This window comes from Candoia aspera, chromosome 1, assembly GCF_035149785.1.
Source record: "Candoia aspera isolate rCanAsp1 chromosome 1, rCanAsp1.hap2, whole genome shotgun sequence".
In the NCBI taxonomy this organism is placed as follows: Eukaryota; Metazoa; Chordata; class Lepidosauria; order Squamata; family Boidae; genus Candoia; species Candoia aspera.
In genome coordinates, this window is record NC_086153.1 from 304,052,306 (window position 1) to 304,071,146 (window position 18,841).

Below are 18,841 nucleotides of genomic sequence, written 5' to 3' on the forward strand. Positions count from 1 at the left end.
ATGATAAACAATCATTTACAAAGATTTCTGGGAATCTTGGAACCCTAGATAAAAATCAGATCTACTCAATGTTACCTTCTTGTCATTGCAAATATTTTGAGTATCTGCATTTTTAGAGATTTGATGTTAATTATTTTAATAATGGAATTTACTTTTTAAAAACAAAACCTTTCGGATTTGTGTCTCATTCTGCTATCTGCACATACCTATGTTGCATCCTCCCAAGCAATGAGCACATGTATACTATTCTTGCTTTTAAGGGATACTGAGTGTGATTAGTTTGAATGAGGAAGACTTGGGTTCAAATACTGTTCTATAAAGTATACTGAGCAACCTTAGCTTGGTCTTTACCTCTCTCCCCAGCATACTGCACTGCTCTACCATGGAGATCAAATGGAGAAATTACATATATGCTTATATTAATTCCTTAAAGGAAAGAGGAGATATAAATGTGTTGAATTTTGAAAGTCCAACAAAATAATATTGTATGCCATTAATGTCTTATTAATTATTACCTTAAAATCTGGAAAGGTAAAGCAGCAGAAAAGAAAGAGTAATAGAAAGATGTGAATCCGTCTTCTTGCCAAGCATTTGGCATTGCTTTAAATATAAGCTTTGTTATATAAAAGTATAGGGTAGAGAATTGAACTAATTGATCTACTGGGAATCATCCAGCTCTGTGATTCTAAGCCTTTGAAACAAAATTGTTGCCTTCCAGATGCATCAGACTAAAATATCCATAATTGCTGATCACGTGCCCAGTATATAGTTGGAGAAGGCAACTCAATGATAAAGTTGGCTTTGAATGGAAAATATTTTATGGAAAAATAGTGTTAGGATATTGATCAGTGCTTCTGTAAATCTGTGTATGGTTCCTTGATTGTGACATTTTGTATGGAAACAACATTTGAGGGGGGGGGGAGATATAAAATAAATATACAGAGAAGAAATACTGTCTGTATTCTAAATGTGAGCTTTGATATTCTCCTGAATAAGAAGTTTACATTTTATTTGCTGCCTGGGGATGGAATGCATGACAGGTGGGGTAGAAATATTTAATTATATAAACAAAATCAATAAACAGATTTCCCCTGAATTATAATCTAGTTTATCATTATTTTTACTCTACTGTTGCTCTGTTGTTATTATGCAAAACAAAGCCAGAAAACTAACTTTCTTTCCCTTCAAAAACAAAGTGTAGGTTTGGTCACGGCTTTACTCTGTCCAAATTTGACTTATTATTTTATTTTTTAAATTATTTTTATCCCACCTTTATTATTTTAATAAATAACTCAGGGCGGGGAACATACCTAATACTCCTTCCTCCTCCTCTTTTCCCCACAACAACAACCCTGTGAGGTGAGTTGGGCTGAGAGAGAGGGACTGGCCCAAGGTCACCCAGCCAGCTTTCATGCCTAAGGTGGTACTAGAACTCTCAGTCTCCTGGTTTCTAGCCCAGCACCTTAACCACTAGACCAAACTGGCTCTATATTGACTATATAAACTGACTATATTGTTATTTTTATAATACAATTAAAATGTACGGAACTTGGTTTTCTAAAGTCCTCCTCCCCCTCCCCTCTCCCTCTGCTTCTTCTCCACTTGTTCATAGTTTAAAGTCCTGTCCTGAATTCTGTGGCCTGATCAGGGCCAACAACAGCCTTCTTGATGGTGATTACCACTGTTTCTTTCAAGGGTGCAAAACATAAGCCAGGGCCACATGTAGCTCATTAGCATCCCTGCCCTTAGCTCCGGAAAACCCCCACAATGAGGTAGATGGGGCAACAAATTGGGCCCTTTTTTGCATTTTGGAGTTCTCAAGGGGCAAAAATAACTTCAGGTTTGCAGATGTTTAAGGCATCCATTTCACTACTTAAAACTTCTGAAATACTCTCCCAAAGTTAGCCATGGTTCCACCAGCTTATGTGGAGAGCTGCTCTTAACATGCTAAACACAGCCTTGTGAGGGAGCCAACAAAAATTACACATCCTCATGCTGCGATTTGACAAACCTCAATTCCATCTCATTTTCAACTTTGAGATAAAATGTTGCTGCTTAAAAAGTCTCCAAAAAACGTTATCAGTATGAATGCAAAGCTTCTATTGCTTATACTGTCATTTTTTTAAAAAACTGGTTTGGATTTTTGAATTTTTTACAATGTTGGCATCTTGGAATGGTTAAATATATTAGTTCGGTTTTATTGCATTTTTTGTGGTTTTAAACCATTTTGTGCTCTCTGTGTATATAGTAATATACTATATTATATTTTTATATTATATAAAAATATATATAATTAAAAAAAAACTTAAATAGACAATGCTCTCTACTTTGTATCTCCCCTGAAACCTGATCTAAGAAAATAGGGGGTCAGGAGCAAATGGCAAAGTATGCGATTAGCTGAGTTACATCTATTTAGGCTAGGCTAACTTTTTATCTGGCCTTCTAAATTGTTCTTGCTCGCTCGCTCTATGTATGTATGTATGTATGTATGTATGTATGTATGTCAATTTATATACAGCATCATGTAGTTTTAAAAAAGTATTGAGGAGGTAAGTTTAGACTTCTTTTCTTGTTTTCAGTGGTGCATAAGGTCGCTCTCAGTATACATAATTGTATGGTGTTTTATTTTGTCTTGGTGTATGATCCTTTATTAGTCTGGAGAAAGGAGGTACAAAAGCAAATTAAAAAAATGTTTGATTCTTGAAAAATCAGCAGGAATTCTTTTACATAAATCTTCAAAGTAAAATGGATACAGGAGTTACCCTGGCCTGGAAATATTTTGACTGAAAGGTGGATCAGATTTATCAAAATATTATCCTATTACCTGCAGGAAGAAACTTTGAGGAAGAGAAAACTCCCTGTTGTAAGCTCAGTAGTCAAAGTGAAACGGTTCAGTAACGATGGAGAGGAGGAGGAAGAGGAAGATGACTATGGTCAGCGACTGGGAGGCATCTCCAGCAGTGTCTCTGTGCCTGCAAAACCTGAAAGAAGGTAGTGATCTTTTTTATAAAAAAAAAAAAAACTTTTCTAATTATACTACAGTTTATAAAAGGCCAAAGAAAGTTCCTGACTAAAAAAATACAGTTTGAAGATCAATTAGGAACAAAATCAAACAATGGGGAACAAAGCTCAGAGAGGTTCTACATTTCACAATGTAGGAAAAATGAATAGGAAAGATGTTTCCTGTCTCTCGTTAAAACTGGGATAAACAGATAAAGCTGATGGTGAGAGAGTCAGGATAAACCAACTAATTCTTCAAACATCACAAAGTTAAATCTACTCTTGGAAGATGAAATTATAGCTGTCAGGAAGGGGTATTTGAAAACAGGCTGAAAGAAGTGACAGATAAGGCTTTCAGTGGCTATAAACTGGTAGTTCTGTGCTGAAGTTTATCATGTCTCTGAAAACCATTTGCTGAGAAATGAGTGGCAGTGTTCTGTTCCCCGTCTGTTTGGACTTCTTTCTAGACAATGCTTGTCTAGGTAGGCGTCTGGTATGATCCAGCAGGGCACATTTAGATTAATATGTTCTGATGGTTGAGCAGAAAGCAGGTGTCTGTCCATACTGGCTTTTGCTGATAACAGTTTTGAGGCTCAGCTTATAAAGTTGCTGTGAAATGCAGCATACTTTGCAAATCTCTGCATAGGCACAGATGAATGAAAGTATATTCATGAGGAAGAAAAAAAGTGGCCACCATTCAGCTTACAGTTGGGTGACTGCTAATGTATCTCCATGGATTTCAATCCATTTTTTGGAAATGAAATGTGAGAATATTTGAATATGTAATAAAAATGGAAGTATTAATTTAATATCCTTGTATCTGTTTGTTCAATCCTCTAGGCCTTCACTGCCACCTTCCAAACAAGCGAATAAGAATTTAATATTGAAAGCTATATCTGAAGCCCAGGAATCGGTTACAAAGACAACTAATTATGCTACAGGTAGATTAATTTGGCATAGATGTATGATCTTTGACCCCATTCATATCTCAAGTTAATCTTTGTTGTTGGTGATGTGGGAAGCAAAGCATAATTTAAGAATTTATCATAGAATTCAGTGCTATTACCTTCGGTGTGAACCACCTTGATAGCTTTCTACTCACCACGGGTATTACTCATTTACTAATATTTGGGTACCTGAACTATTACAATATCAGTTACTGCTGTTGTGAATTTTCCCTGTGTGTATACAAGTGTGAATGTAGAATGACACTTTGCACAGCTAGTGAAAGGATACCTTAGGGCATAATGAGTTGGTTTAGGTTTAGAGTGCCCCATGCTTTTTGCTGCAACATATTAATGTGACTATTCCTTTTGAATTATTTTTAGCCCGTAGCTGTAATAGCCCTTTTACAAGCAAAAAATTGCCAAAAAATTGCCATAAAACATATGAGAGCAAAGCCCCACTTTGGAAACAATGGTTCTGGTTTGCTTTTAAAATAGGTTACTAGAACATAAAATTTTCAGAGATGTAATTAAGCTAAAGCTTATGAAACTTACATTGATTATGACTACATTTCTCAGGTTCCTTGGTCATAAAAATTAAACTGTAATAAATTTGATTTACGTTCCTAGTGCTGATCTATTCTCAAATCTTCAAAATGTGATATAATTTATATATTGGATGTATATCCTGCCTCTTTTGGCCAAAGATTCTCAAAAGTTACTTGCAAAAGTTACTACATTGCAATAGTAAAAATAATTAAAGTTGTCCAGAGAAAAGGCCTCTGAGGAATATAAGTGGTTCATCCTTGGTTTGGAAAGAATGGAGCTTAAAGAAGCAGTAGTTATAATTGCCCATCATGAACAACCCAGCTATATATTTTTCCAGAGAACATACTCACTATTGTTGGGGGTGGGGGTGAATACTGAGGAGTCAATAGGGGGCCTCTCTAAGTCTTGGAAGTGAAGAGATTTAACTGACCATTGGTAAGAAGTTAGCAAAACCAAACTAAGTTTTTTTGAAACTAACTAACCTCTCTAGGTTAGTAAAGCAGATTGTTTGTATGGGTTATCCCCTGTAACCATGAACCAGTGAGCCATCTCCTACTAATCCCTGCCTGCTTGTCCAATAATGAGGGATGCTGGGAGTTGGAATTGAGAAATATCTGAATGATTCCACAATCCTGTCTATTATACACACACGTTGGATTGCTCAATAAGCTAACTGTTCCACCCATCTTTTTTAGTGAAAATCCAAAACACATTGAAAATAAGGCTTTTCTATTTAGGAACTAGTATTGTTTGAATTAAATTTAGCAGAATTTTAAAAACAAACCACAATTTTGAGATTAAACAATCTGTCATTGTTTGCACTTTGTATAACACATTGGATGCTTTATTTTGGTTTATGGAAAGTCCCACCAAAGCAGACAGTTCCTGTGGCTCCCAGAACTCGGGCCTCCCATGAAGAAGCCCTCCTTGAAGTGATTCATGGCCAGAATCAGCCGACCAGAGTAAATTCTCAGATGCAGGAAGAAGAACCAAGAGAACAGACATTAGGGAGAGTTCCAGGTAGTGTTGAATATGCCACCATATTCTCAAGTAATCCCTGAAAGCTCAGTTATACCTTAATTTACTGAGATACCGTAGTGAAGCCTTTTCTGTTATAATCTTTGAAGGAAGACATTTCAGCCTTTTTTCACAACCAGAATAGTTCATGCATACTCAGATAAAAACAGAAACACAGAGGAGGTGCCAAGTGGATTTTATATGGGTATCTGAGAATATTAGAGAAGCTTCCTTGGGTCTCAAAAATCCATGTGATCTAGCATGTTGCTTCTCATTGTAGGACATCACTATTCTGAGAAAGTTCATCAACATGGTTTTAAGACAGTCGCCTCCCTTCTCCTGATAACATTTCTGAGCATGGAATTGGGGTAGGGAGGAATTTAGTTTGTACCATATTTTTAAGGAAACCAACCTGATTCATAAGAATTGGGACACAATTAACCATTTTGTTTTATTTCTCCAGTTTCTGAGCTACAATTCTTGTCTTGAAAAATAAATACATAATATGTATAATAGGGAATGATGCATATGAAAATTATTTTTTGCCAGATTTATTTAAAATTATAGCTTAATATGTAAGATGGATAGACCTAATTCATCCATCTAGTCTAATCTTCTGAATTTGTGGGATGCACTTAGGAGAATAAAGAGGTAGAGTGCAAGCCCAGTGGCTACATTCCGCTTCCTACTAAATAGAATCTGGGAGAGGTTTCATCCGAACAGGCAGAGATACATGCAGAAAATGTTGAGTTAATGATAAGAATAAGTTGACACTGATTGTAGCAGAATGCCATGTCTTACAGAAACATAAGCACTTGCAAAAAATGAGGAAAGTTACTACAAAGTTGTTCCCTAACTTGAATTGAAGAGGAATGAAACATCATTTTCATTCTTAATTTATTTTAGGAACCCAACAGAGGCAACTCTTTTCCCGTCTCCAGATTGAGCCAGGCATTGAAGAGATGTTACAAAAAACTCAAGGTTAGTTGTGGCTGTTTTTTTTAAGCATTATATTTTCACATTTTTAGAAGAAACTAAATTCCTTTCTGAATTTTTCTAGCAGATAGAATTTCTGCTGCAGCAGGAATTGCCATTTGCTATTGCGCTGCCAAATCAGAACCACCCCATATTATACATAATGTTGATATCTGAAATTAATACAGTAGTTTATATTTAAGAAAAAGCTAACATGAATACAACCAAGAAACCCTTTGTGAAAACTTCTCTTTGAGTGAATCAAAGTGAAGATATATTTGTTTTATTATATTTGTTTATTTTCATTTGTTTCTTTGACACTTCAAGATACAAATGTTTCCCTGCTAATGGAGTGCTGCTAGTGAGTTTGGGCATACTTTCACCAGTATGCCACAAATGCAGCCAAAACCCAAGATTGCTCATGCTATTCTATGCAAGCTAGGTTCTCTGATCCTGAGACTGCCTTGCAAGCCAACATACTGTTGCTCACATCCCATCAACCCTAACATATGAAGTGAGAGTAGGGTATGTCAGGCGATAAATAAAGCTGGTATCCATCCATCCATCCATTTATTTATATGCATGTAAATACATACATACATGCATGTATACATACAATGTATAGGCCGCCTGACTCCCAATGATTCTAGGCAACTTACAATTAAAAGTAAGGGAAAAAAAATACAAAACACACATGGACATGCACACACGCGCACACACACTGTGAATGGCTCCAGAAACAATATATAATCAAAGAAAACCCATCCAGCAGGGGCTCAACCTTCACTCTGCCCCAAAGTCTGGAAAAATGTAGTCAGAATAGGGTTCTTAGGGAATGTCTGGTTAAGCAAGAAGCTGTGTGGTCGGTAATGAATGGATGCTGAATGAATGTGGATTGGATATTAAAGTAAGTGACCAGTACTAGATAAGTTCTTTGAGATTGTTTAATCATTTTGAGAGAATGAATGTGGATCAAATTGCAAAACAAATATAAAGACGAGAGCATGGGTCAAGAAGAGGAAGACTGAGAAAGTCATAGTTGGATGGAGCTGATGAGTCCCAGGCCATGAAGGGCTTTAAAGGTGACAACCAGCACCTTGAATTGCACCCAGAAACACACTGCCAACCAGTGCATCTCCCGAAGCAGTGGTGTTACATGTGCTGAATTGCCGACACTATTTACAACCCGGGCAGCTGCATTCTGTACCCGCTGAAGCTTCTGAATGCTCTTCAAGGGCAGCCCCATGTAGAGCATGTTGCAGTAGTCCAAACGGGAGGTCACAAGGGCATGAGTGACAGTGAGTAGAGCCTCCCAGTCCAGGAATGGGCACAACTTACAGTATGTTTACAGTGTGTTGTTGATTTAAAGGGTCTATAATACATCTTGCCATTTTCTCTGCTTTAGATTATTATGACTTGGAATCAGTGGTCCACACAGATACAAGATCATTTATCTTGAAGAAGCCCAAGCTCTCTGAGGAAGTCACCGCACCCAGAAACCTGGAAGTGGGGAACAATGCTACAGATGCCTTGCAGGCACTTTCAGGACGGCTCATTCAGACACGGTAAAAAAATAACTCCTTTCAGTTCAGTAAAGAGTTGAACTTAACTTGGAAATTGGGCATGTTCATACAGTATGTCTAAACAGTGAACTTTGGTCTTTGCTGAGCAGAGGAATGAGAATTGGGTCTCTTAGCTGTGAAGGTAACGTTCTTTATATAGAGACAAGACAAATTGTAATAGACTTATTTCAAATGTTTTCTTAAGACCCAGATTAGTTTATGCCAGTAATTCACAAACCATAGTATGTTGCACAAAATGAGTTGAATGAATGTTAGGCTTCATTGACTCCCCAGGATCCATCTACAGAAAAACTAAGGACTGGTGGTTGTTCCTAGTGTGTGAATGCAATCAAATATTTTCAGTCATTCCTAATGCTGCAGCTCAGAAGGATTTTCTGCCATGAGAGATAGGTGGTTGGATGGCTAGCTGAATATCTCTACTAGTCATAACATTTCCAGTCCCGAAGCGTGCCCCGAACAGAGAATCATAGATAAAATTCCTTCTTTACACAAACTAAGGGTGTGAGACTCAAGTGCCATTTCCATTTTAAGGGTGTGATAGCTGTTGTATGTTTTGAGGGAAAGTGCTTTAGTCTCTGAAGTCTTTGAGGTCTTAAAAAAGTATTTTATAAATAACTATGCTCTGTTGATTGTCATGAATTATATTTGATTGATTATGTGCCATCAAGTCATTTTCAACTTGAATTATTGGTATCAATCACCACTCCTTTGTTCTTGTTTCAGTATCTTAAACAATTCTTTGTTTATCCGTCTGTTATAGAGAGCAGCTTGTGCTTGCAGAGAAACCTGCTAGTCCCAAGTTCATAGTCACTTTGGATGGAGTCCCCAGCCCTCCAGGGTACTTATCTGATCAAGAGGAGGAAGAATTGAGTCTTATGGAGGGAGTTAGGCCTATTCCACCCAAACCAAACCCCGGCAAGGGATTAAGAAGCCTTCACACACAGCAGATGCACCTTATATCCAGACAGCTGGACAGCACAGATGGTAACACTCTCATCCTCATTGATAAGGTCTTTATGTTAACTTGATTGCAAAATATTTTTGGGCACTTGGAAACTAAACTAGAAGGAGGAATGCAAAAACTAACCTGTAAGCCAAATTTCCTAGAATATATTATTTTTTACAGAAATTTCTGAGTTGAGAAGAGCATAGATTTAATTTGTCGACTGCGTAGATGTAATTAGGAAACAGCACTATGGCACATGGAAAAAGTATGTGTAGCTTTAAGGGGAGATTTTATTTATTCAAAAACAAGCCAGGGATTCCTGAATGAAATGGATTGCCTGGATCATTTCCAGTCAGAATTCAGGCCTGGATGTGGGACTGAAATCTCACTGGTTATTCTGATTGATGACTTTTGGCAGGATAAGGATGGCAGGGTGGGGAAGAGTATGAGTCTCCTGGTCCTGCTTGACCTCTCAGCAACTTTTCATGTAATTGGCTAGGATATCCTGGGCCAGTTTCAAGAGTCCGAGTGAGAGGCACTGCTTTGCAGTAGTTCTCCTTTTTCCTGAGCAATCAGTTTCAGTCAGTCAGCGGAAACGGGCAGGGAGAAGTCAAATCTGGAATAGGTTATCCCATCAGCGTGAGTGAAATATTATCAGTATGCAGATGGTACCCAGTCATGTATCTCTACCTCTGATTGAGCAGGAGTTGTGCCAGAAGACCTGATCCCATGCGTGGAGGCTGTAAGGAGCTGGACAAAGGGCGTCCCAGCAAGATGCAGTGTCTGTGGATTCTTAAGCCAGCTTTTTCCAGAGATAGTCCATCATTGCCTCTTGAAAGAAGTAGAATTGTATTCCCCTAGTCTAAGATGGCTTACAATCTGGCGATTCTCCTGGACTCTCAGTCCTGCTTGAACAGCTAGTAGAGGTTATGGCTGGGGAGTGTGGGGCTTGCACAATTACATCTTGTGTGCTAGTAGCAGCCATTTCTGGAACAGGAAGATTTGTTTTTGATCACTTATGCCCTTGTCACCTTATGGCTGGACTACTGTAATTCATTCTACATGGGGCTACCCTACCCATTCAGAAGCTTCAGCTGGTTCAGCAAGTAGCAACCTGAGTAGTAATGACAATACGTATATTCACCAATGTATCATTCATACTACAGAGCTATGGTTTTTTTTTAATAAATCTTTATTAATTTATTTAATAAACAGAATTACATACAAACAACAATATCTTACAATACAAAAAAGAAGAGAGAAGAAAAAGAAAAAAGAGAGGAGAGAGGAAAAGAAAAAAAAGGAATATATATATATATATATATATATATATATAAATAAATAAAAATAAGGGGGGTAAGATGAAAAATAAATAAATAAATAGAAAGATTAGGGTTTCCAACTTTCTAGACAGTACACCTTAGTATCCTAGCATGTTGTTGTTATTTTTTTCCTTAATTCTCTAAATTGCCTTCATTAATTCTAATAAGAGATTAAACAAGTAATTTGCTATTTATATACTATATATTCATATTAACTTTTTGAGTCCATTCCACATATTTGAAAAAAGGTGTCCAGTCCTTTTGAAAATCTTCCATATTTTTATCATTTAGTTGGTCTGTTACGTTTTGCCATTTGCGCCAAACTTAGGGATTTAAGTATTCATTCCTCCACAGATGGGATTAATTCTTCTTTCCACTTTGCAGCGTAGAGAATTCGGGCTGAAGTAATCAAATACGGTAGAAGTTTTCCATAGTTTTTTTCCAAATCTTTGTTCATAAAGCCCAATAAATAGAGTTCCGGTAATTTATCAATACTAACTGCCAGCATTTTACAGATTATATTATGTATAGATGACCAAAATTTTTTCGCTTTTTTACAGGTCCACCACATATGGTATAAAGTTCCAATTTCTTTTTTACATTTCCAACACATTTGACGTATTTCGAAACATTTTCGATAATTTTTCAGGGGTGGTATACCACATGTACATCATTTTATAAAAACTTTCTTTTAAATTATAATTTGATGTAAATTTTAATCCCTTAGTCCACATTCTTTCCCAAATATCATATTCAATATTGTATCCAAAATTTTTCTCCCATTTATTCATACATTGCTTAATTTGTACATTTAGTATTCTCATTTGTAATAACATTTTATATATTTTAGAGATCATGTGGTCATTATTAGCATAGATTTGTTCATCCGACCAAGATAGTTTTTGTGTAAATTTGTAATTTTTAGCATCTATTTTAAATTGTTCTTTTAACTGAATATATGTAAACCAATGAAATAAATATTCTTCATTTTCCAATTCTACATGGGGCTACCCTACCCATTCAGAAGCTTCAGCTGGTTCAGCAAGTAGCAACCTGAGTAGTAATGACAATACGTATGTTCACCTATGTGTCATTCATACTACAGAGCTATGTTGACCAGTCAGCATCTACATGTAATTCAAGGTACTGGTTATCACCTTTAAAGCCCTATGTAGCTCAGAGCCTGGATGTCTCCACAGCTGCTTTCTCTGAATTGAATCTGTCCATCTAATAAGATCCAGATAAGGCTTTCAGAGGGGTCCTAAACTTGAGGGAATGCCATCTACAGGGACCTTGTGTTTGAGCCTTCTCAAGGATGGTCCCTGGCTTCTGGAACCCCTAAATATTCAGATCACCCTCTCCTTATTATATTTTTGAAGACCTCTGAAAACATAGTTGCTTGGAGAGTCATCTGGGGACTGTCAGCCCCATGGGGCAAACCAGATAGGAATCACAACCAGATGAGCTAATTCTACTTTATTGTAAAGCTACATGAATAGAATCTTGTAAGTCTGAAAGTACATTCCTCCCTCACCCCCCACATCTCCTTTACTGCCCAAGAAACTAGGGAGGGTCTTTTTTGAGCCTCTTGCCCCACCTACTATCCAGCTGCATGCTATGCTGTCTCTTTTCTGACTATTCCCTTGGCAGTGTCTCTTTGGCTAGTCTCCCAAGGTCTTTCCCACATACCATTACAGGGACACTTGAAGATTCTGCTGCCCAAATGGTGATACATCAGGACCATGTTGTTTATTTTTATGTTACAGTTACTCCTTGCTTAATGACCCTAATTGGAACCAGAATTTCTGTTGCCAAGTGATACAGTTATTAGGCAAAACATCATGTGACAGCTCTGCTTAACAATGGCAGTTTTGGTAGTCGCAGTTGTTAGGCCAGGACCATGCCATTGTTAGGCCAGGACCTCACACTTCTGCCCTGCTGTACTTGCCTCTGCTTCAACTCCCCCCACCCGCCTATCTCCCCCCATCTCTGCCCTTTTGGCTGCCCTGTGCTCCACCATCCCTGCTGCCCTGTGCTCCACCGCCCCCAGCTGACCTTCTCCATCTTCTTCCTCCCTCTGCTGCTGAGTCATGCCTGGTCTGGTCCTTTGTGAAATGAGGTCTTCTTCCAAGGTGTCGGAAGGCATTGCAAAGCCTCAGGAAAGCCACGTGCGGCTTTGGGAAGAAGGCATTGTGTGGCCAGCAGCTGTCTCACAAAGGGCCAGGCTGGGCACACCTTGTCAGCAGCAGGACGAAGATGATGAAGAAAGTCAGCCGGGGATGGCAGTGGAAGCAGACTGCAGGGCGCCAAAAGAGCTGAGATGGGGGGAGATAGGTGGGTGGGGGGAAGTTGAAGCGCACCCTGCAGTTGCAAATGCAGGCTGGCTGCCAAGCCCCCAAATTTTTATCATGACTGCGGGGGCGCTGCAACAGCCACAGCTTTGAGGACCGGGTGTAAGTACCATTTCTTCAGCACCATCATAACTTTGAACAGTCGCTGAATGAATGGTCATTTAGCAAGGAGTACTTTTAAGGCTTTAATGTTATGTTGCTACTTCTAAGCTGCTCAGTCTTTGGAAGTGAAAGTATGAAATAAAGAGCCTAGCCTAGCCTAGCCTAGCCGTGGCTTTCAGACAATTCCAGAGAATGAAGTTTATGAGAGATTTGAATAGTAACAGTAATAATTAAGGTTTAAACTATTATTGACATTCTTTATCCTCCATCCTACTATTTCTACCATCAGTGCTATCAGGAACTGCAGGCAGTAAAGAAACAACATTCCATTGTATTTTTATATCTACACCTTCATTCATGAACTTCTGAAAAACAGACTAGTATGTAATTGGCTATTTTGATAAAGTAGTGTTTATCATACCCTGAATATAAAAGAATCTACAGGAAAGAAAATCTGATGACATGAATTTGAATCACTATATTGGCCCTGTACTTGAAGCCCATTTACTTAGTCACACTTAAGTAGCAGTTTGGCAATTCTGTAAAAGGTTGGGAAAGACCAGTTAATTAGTAGTTAAATATGATTAGACTTCATTTTGAATTTTTGCTTTAGTTGTTTCAGCCAGCTCTGGATTAACATTTGATTGCTAGTGAAAATATGCTTAAAGCCTGTGTGACCCTAGAATTACACAAATTGCTTTGTGGCAGACCTATTCTGTCTTTGTGGATATTTTTCTGAATCTCATTCTAAACTCTGTATGATTTCAGTCTATATAAATAGTTGTTTTGGTCAAAACTCTTTTGAACAATCCAGATGTCCAACATTGCTTCCTTGGCTTTTCTCCACAGTAGAGATGGAAGAAATAGGCATCTTACACAAAGTGGAGAAAGTAGCTGAGCGCTGCAAATACTGGCCTGCCTGCAAAAATGGAGATGAATGTGCCTTCCATCATCCCACATTGCCATGCAAGTAAGTGGCACTGAACTTCTCAGGGCAGCCTAACCTATCTTGCCTTCCTAGCTTTCAGGCACACGAGTTAGTGCAAAAGAAGTTTGCCGCACCACCAGCACTGGTGAGGAGGAGACGTTTGCACTGAAATGGAATTTCCTTGCCATGGAATGTGGTCATGGCTGCAGCCAATAGTTAAGATGGTAAACATGGATTGGAGGACAGTTGGTTGTTAAACCCATATGTAGCTTCTAAAGTGTTATCAAGATGTTACCAAATATTTCTCATTACTAGGCATAAAGAACTTGACTTGAATCAATGGATAGCCACTGCTGTACTTGTTACACAGGGATCTTTGGGAAAACATACTCACAAAAAAGGGGGATTTGCTCTGTGCTAGTGCCCCGGAATATTACATCAGCAGAACAACTGTAGCGTAGGCAAGACCAAAACAAGAGTGGAAATTCTGAACCTAGAGTGTTAAATTCTTTCCCAAGAAAAGATGAATGGTGACCTATTAAGTTAGGCAAATTTTGCACATTCTGGTGATTTGTTTGGTTATTTTATTCTATAGCTCTTACTCCTCATATGTAATTGATAGTTGTGGAAAGGAGCCTAGAGCTGTGTCAGGTTCTTGAAATTTAAGAGGAGAGATGAAGACTTCCCACTGCTGACTCCCCTGCATTGTGGGAAGAGTTCAGGTGGGAGAGAGAGAAATGTGCAATCAAGGCTGAGCGGTTGTAGATATGTAATTGCTATTGGCCATCTGGCAAACCCACCTGGTAGAACTCTGGATGTAACAATAAGCCGTACTTTATGGAGCTTAATGCTAACATAAGGAAAAAAGGAAAGACCTTGCCCCAAGAGCTTATGGTCAAAATTTCAACAAAGAAATATCAGAGAGAAGAAGAGGGAGCAGCAAGATAACAGGGTGGGTGTGAGCAAAGACAGTTACATGTCTTCAGGCATGATTTTGATTTGGGTAAAGGATAGGAGTTCAAACAGATATTTATTCTATTAAAGCACCTGACTTTAAATAATCTGAACAATCAGTGATCAATCATTAAGTCTTCTCCACTTCTGTGTTAGGAGGACCGGAGAGGAAATACAGTTAATGCTGTCAATACTGCTTTTTCCTATGAACCCAGTTCTGGGGAAGAACTGAATATTAGTTTCTGCTAGTCCGAAAAGCACTGCAGCCCTTTTCACCACTCTTACATTGACACTGTTGGAAATGTTCCCAGTCTTCATCTTGTTTCATTTGTCATGGCCATGGCTGATATTTTTCAGAGTAGGGATAGGTTGCCCGCCCCCCATTTCTTAATCTGGGAAATCAGATTCATTAGCCAGAAATGTGATAATTATTTTCCCCTTCCTTCCTTCCTTCCTTCCTTCCTTCCTTCCTTCCTTCCTTCCTTCCTTCCTTCCTTCCTTCCTTCCTTCCTTCCTTCCTTCCTTCCTTCCTTCCTTCTTTCTTTCTTTCTTTCCTCCTCCCTTCCTTCCTTCCTTCCTTCCTTCCTCTCCTCTCCTCTCCTCTCCTCTCCTTCCTTCCTTCCTTCCTTCCTTTTTCTTTCTTTCTTTCTTTCTTTCTTTCTTTCTTTCTTTCTTTCTTTCTTTCTTTCTTTCTTTCTTTCTTTCTTTCTTTCTTTCCACATTGCACAATTACACATTGGCAAAGACCTTGTGATATAATTGGGTACTTGAACAGAATCCAAAATCCTTGGGAACCCTTTGGGCCTTCTTGGTTTTTTGATCCATTTGGGCTTTGAAGATTTGTACACACATGCACGCACGAACACACAAAAGAACAACCAAACCATACAGTTTGGCTTAACTGCTACACATGGGTATGTTTCCTGATTTGATTTTTTTCTAGTCTTAGGGACTTCTGCCAGATTTTAATAAAATGTATTTGAAGCTTGAGGGTGTTTTTTTTTAAATTCCCAGTGAGATCTTGACTTTTGTTATAACTTGAGCCTGAAAACCCAATTCTCATGCTCTGTGTAAAATTATTCTGCATCATAAACATAAGCATTTTTGAAAGGATGCATCTTGGCAAGCTTCTTCTGCAGGAATAATAACTCTTTTACCTCCATGTTTCAGAGTCTTTCCAAGCTGCAAATTTGCTGACAAGTGTTTATTCATCCATCCAAACTGTAAATACGATGCCAAATGCACCAAACCTGACTGCCCTTATACTCATGCCAGTCGACGGGCACCATTACCACCTCCTAAACAAGGTAAGATTTCCTTAATATTTAAAAAAAAAAAAGGACCTTGCTAGAATATGCCAGTGACAACAGAATTGAATCCAAAGGCTCATAGATCATTATAACTACTAGTCATATTGTCAAAATAAAACTGTTGGCTAAGAACAGCCACTAAATTCCACTCAGTTGTGAGCTGTCTGGTGATAATCTAGCATGGCCAAAAGGAGGAGAGGATGTGGGTCCAGTTCCTATGTCTTGTTTATCAAATACTGATCATAACTTGGGGGAGGGAATAATGGGAACCCCTCTTTCTTAATTTGCTCCAGCTGTGATGGGGCCAGCTTCATAAATCCCTAGCAAGAATTACTCTGTATGCACGGAACGGTATGACCCCTCCTCTTGAAAACAACCTCGGGCACAGCATTATTCATGCCATTCTTTCCCATGACTTATTCCTAAAACTTGCAGGCAGTCTATATTTCTTACATTTTGGAATTCACAGCAGTGCCTATTGAATGCCAGTTACCTCCTACTCTGCCAGTGGCTAGGTCCAGATTCATTGCCTTCAGCTGTGTGATTTCCCATAATTATATATTGGGAATTGTAGGAGCCAGCAATTAAAATTACATGTATATATGGTAATACTTGCAGTTCTTTAATTAAATATTAGCTTTTGGACTTAGGAATAGCCATTTCTTTCTCATTAATTGGTTTAACAGTTTCAGCTCCAGCCCCACCAGCATCTTCTACCAGCCAGCTTTGCCGCTTTTTCCCTTCGTGTAAGAAAATGGAATGTCCTTTCTACCATCCCAAAGTAAGTATCACAGGTTGAGTCCTTCAAGACAATATATTCTCCATAAAATTTATAATATTTTTCAGGTTCAGCATTTTGGTACTTCTAGTAATATCATCTTAATATGTTAAACTCTAGGATGGAGTATCCATATGCATATTAGGACCTGCAGCTTCAGTGATGACTTGCACATGTGAATGCACTATCAGTGACACCACAAATGGGAGTTTGTATCACATGCATTTTTGAGCTGGCCTAGAAGTTAACTCTAAAAACTGCAGTCACAGAAATTTTCCAACTTGGGTTCAGCTGGCTCACGTTAGATACATACTTGAGTGATTCCATTGGGGATTTCATAACTTTTAAAGAAAAAGCATATATTAAATAAATTAAAACAAGCCAAACTGAATTCTTGCAAGCAGATTTTTAAGCCTTTCATTTGTCTTATTAGCACTGTAGGTTTAACACGCAGTGTACCAGAATAGACTGCACATTCTACCACCCTGCTGTTTCTGTACCACCACGTCATGCCTTGAAATGGACTCGAACTCAGACTAGGTGACTAATTCATTTCACTCTTTGTAATTACATCTCTTAATAGAACATGAAAAGGTGCAGCCAGTTAGGCATGAAACCTGTGTAAGTACAGTTCTTTATTATTAGCTGAACATTGTGTATACTGAGGTTTTCAATTTTGACATATTTGAGAGATGATTTTTAGAGCCTACCATTTATGAGAATGCTTGCTAATTTTCTGTATTTGTCTTCCAGTGAATAATTCAGAGACTCCCATTCAATTTTCATCATAGTAGTATGATGATGGAAGGATGCTTGCTGATGGTACAAGATGCTGTAAAAATGTATCACATATTCCAGGCTTTGAATATGTATTGTTTCATAAAATGAAGTTGATTACATACTTGAAATATGTAATTTTCAACTGTTGTACATTTAATAACTGGTTTTACATATTTTTACTGTAAAATTGTCTGTAGGAAAGAGAAAATTTGCTTTAATCCTTAATTAAAATACTAAGACAAGGATTTTGTCCTACTTATGTTGGGCTACTGTCTTTTTTACTATTGAAAAGGGAGACTTTTCCTTGAAAAATAGGTCTTCAGCTATGTAGAATAGCTCGAATGTGCTCTTAGGAGAAGGCCTTTTTCCTGAAAGTTCTGTTTTCATAGGAAATGACACACAGCATTCTTTCCCCACTGACTTTTCTCCTGAATTTTTGTTTCTTACCTTAAAATGACTGTATTAAGAACAGAAATCAGTATGGAGGCTAAAAGGAATCCTCTTTCTCATGCAATAGGTCAGGATTTGAAATTGGACAATTAAGACTGCGGTCCTATGGTCCTGGGAGGATATACCAGGGACTATGTGATGCGTGGGTTCTCTCACTAAAGGTATAGAAAGGGCTCCAATCTTGGTAAGAGCAATTCATGGTAAGTCATTACTGGCCCTTACCTGTTTCCGAAAAAAAGCTCTGTCCCATGTAAGAAAGGGCCCCCAAGTCTCAAACTGGCATACTCTAGCCTTTGAGATGGTACAATACATTCCCAATTATTTGTAGTTGTGTTAGGGAAGGGGTTAACAGAAGAAAGAAGACCCCTACATTTCTTCTCCTTTTTGATCTATTGCTAGTAAGTTCTTACTGCTTCTTCAATTAAAGCGGTTCTGATCAGCTACGTACGACTTCTTTTATGGCATATGGTAGAAATCGGTGATTTACTTCAGAGGCTGTGGGAGTACACACTCTTCCAGGCTATTTTATTCCCTGAGCTGCAGTTTATCAAGAGCTCTATGTTGCATCCATACTCAGCTAGTAATTCCTAGGAAAGATGGAACACAATGGGGCCATTATAAATGCATAGATTCTGTCAGCCTTATATAGCATTTGACAGTATACTTACCATCGGAGGTTTCTGAAATCTCACTGGCCAAAATTAATGTTCTGTTGGGCTTCTTGGGTTAAAATATTAAGCAGTAACATTAATATATTTTAAATTAAATCCTTTGTAGCTTTTATTGGGCCAGGACATTGCGTGAGACTGTATTGTGTACCTTGTGTTCAGTTGTTATTACCTAGGTATGAGA

General features: G+C 38.2%; 1 protein-coding gene across 3 annotated transcripts in view; it reads left to right on the top strand.

The window, feature by feature from the left end:
- ZC3H14 (zinc finger CCCH-type containing 14) overlaps positions 1-17,798 on the top strand; it is a 35,389-nt gene extending 17,591 nt beyond the window's left edge. Inside the window, exons 7-17 of one of the 3 annotated variants that reach the window (XM_063290197.1) lie at positions 2,831-2,991; positions 3,841-3,941; positions 5,358-5,513; positions 6,417-6,491; positions 7,891-8,050; positions 8,829-9,052; positions 13,639-13,759; positions 15,842-15,978; positions 16,668-16,762; positions 17,193-17,299; positions 17,513-17,798. In XM_063290197.1, the coding sequence (XP_063146267.1) occupies positions 2,831-2,991; positions 3,841-3,941; positions 5,358-5,513; positions 6,417-6,491; positions 7,891-8,050; positions 8,829-9,052; positions 13,639-13,759; positions 15,842-15,978; positions 16,668-16,762; positions 17,193-17,299; positions 17,513-17,519 (1,344 nt within the window). In that variant the 3' untranslated portion in view covers positions 17,520-17,798. Of the gene's footprint in view, positions 1-2,830; positions 2,992-3,840; positions 3,942-5,357; positions 5,514-6,416; positions 6,492-7,890; positions 8,051-8,828; positions 9,079-13,638; positions 13,760-15,841; positions 15,979-16,667; positions 16,763-17,192; positions 17,300-17,512 lie in introns of those variants that run through there. The other 2 variants (XM_063290199.1, XM_063290200.1) reach the window with 2 other exon arrangements.
- The last annotated feature ends 1,043 nt before the right edge of the window (positions 17,799-18,841 follow it).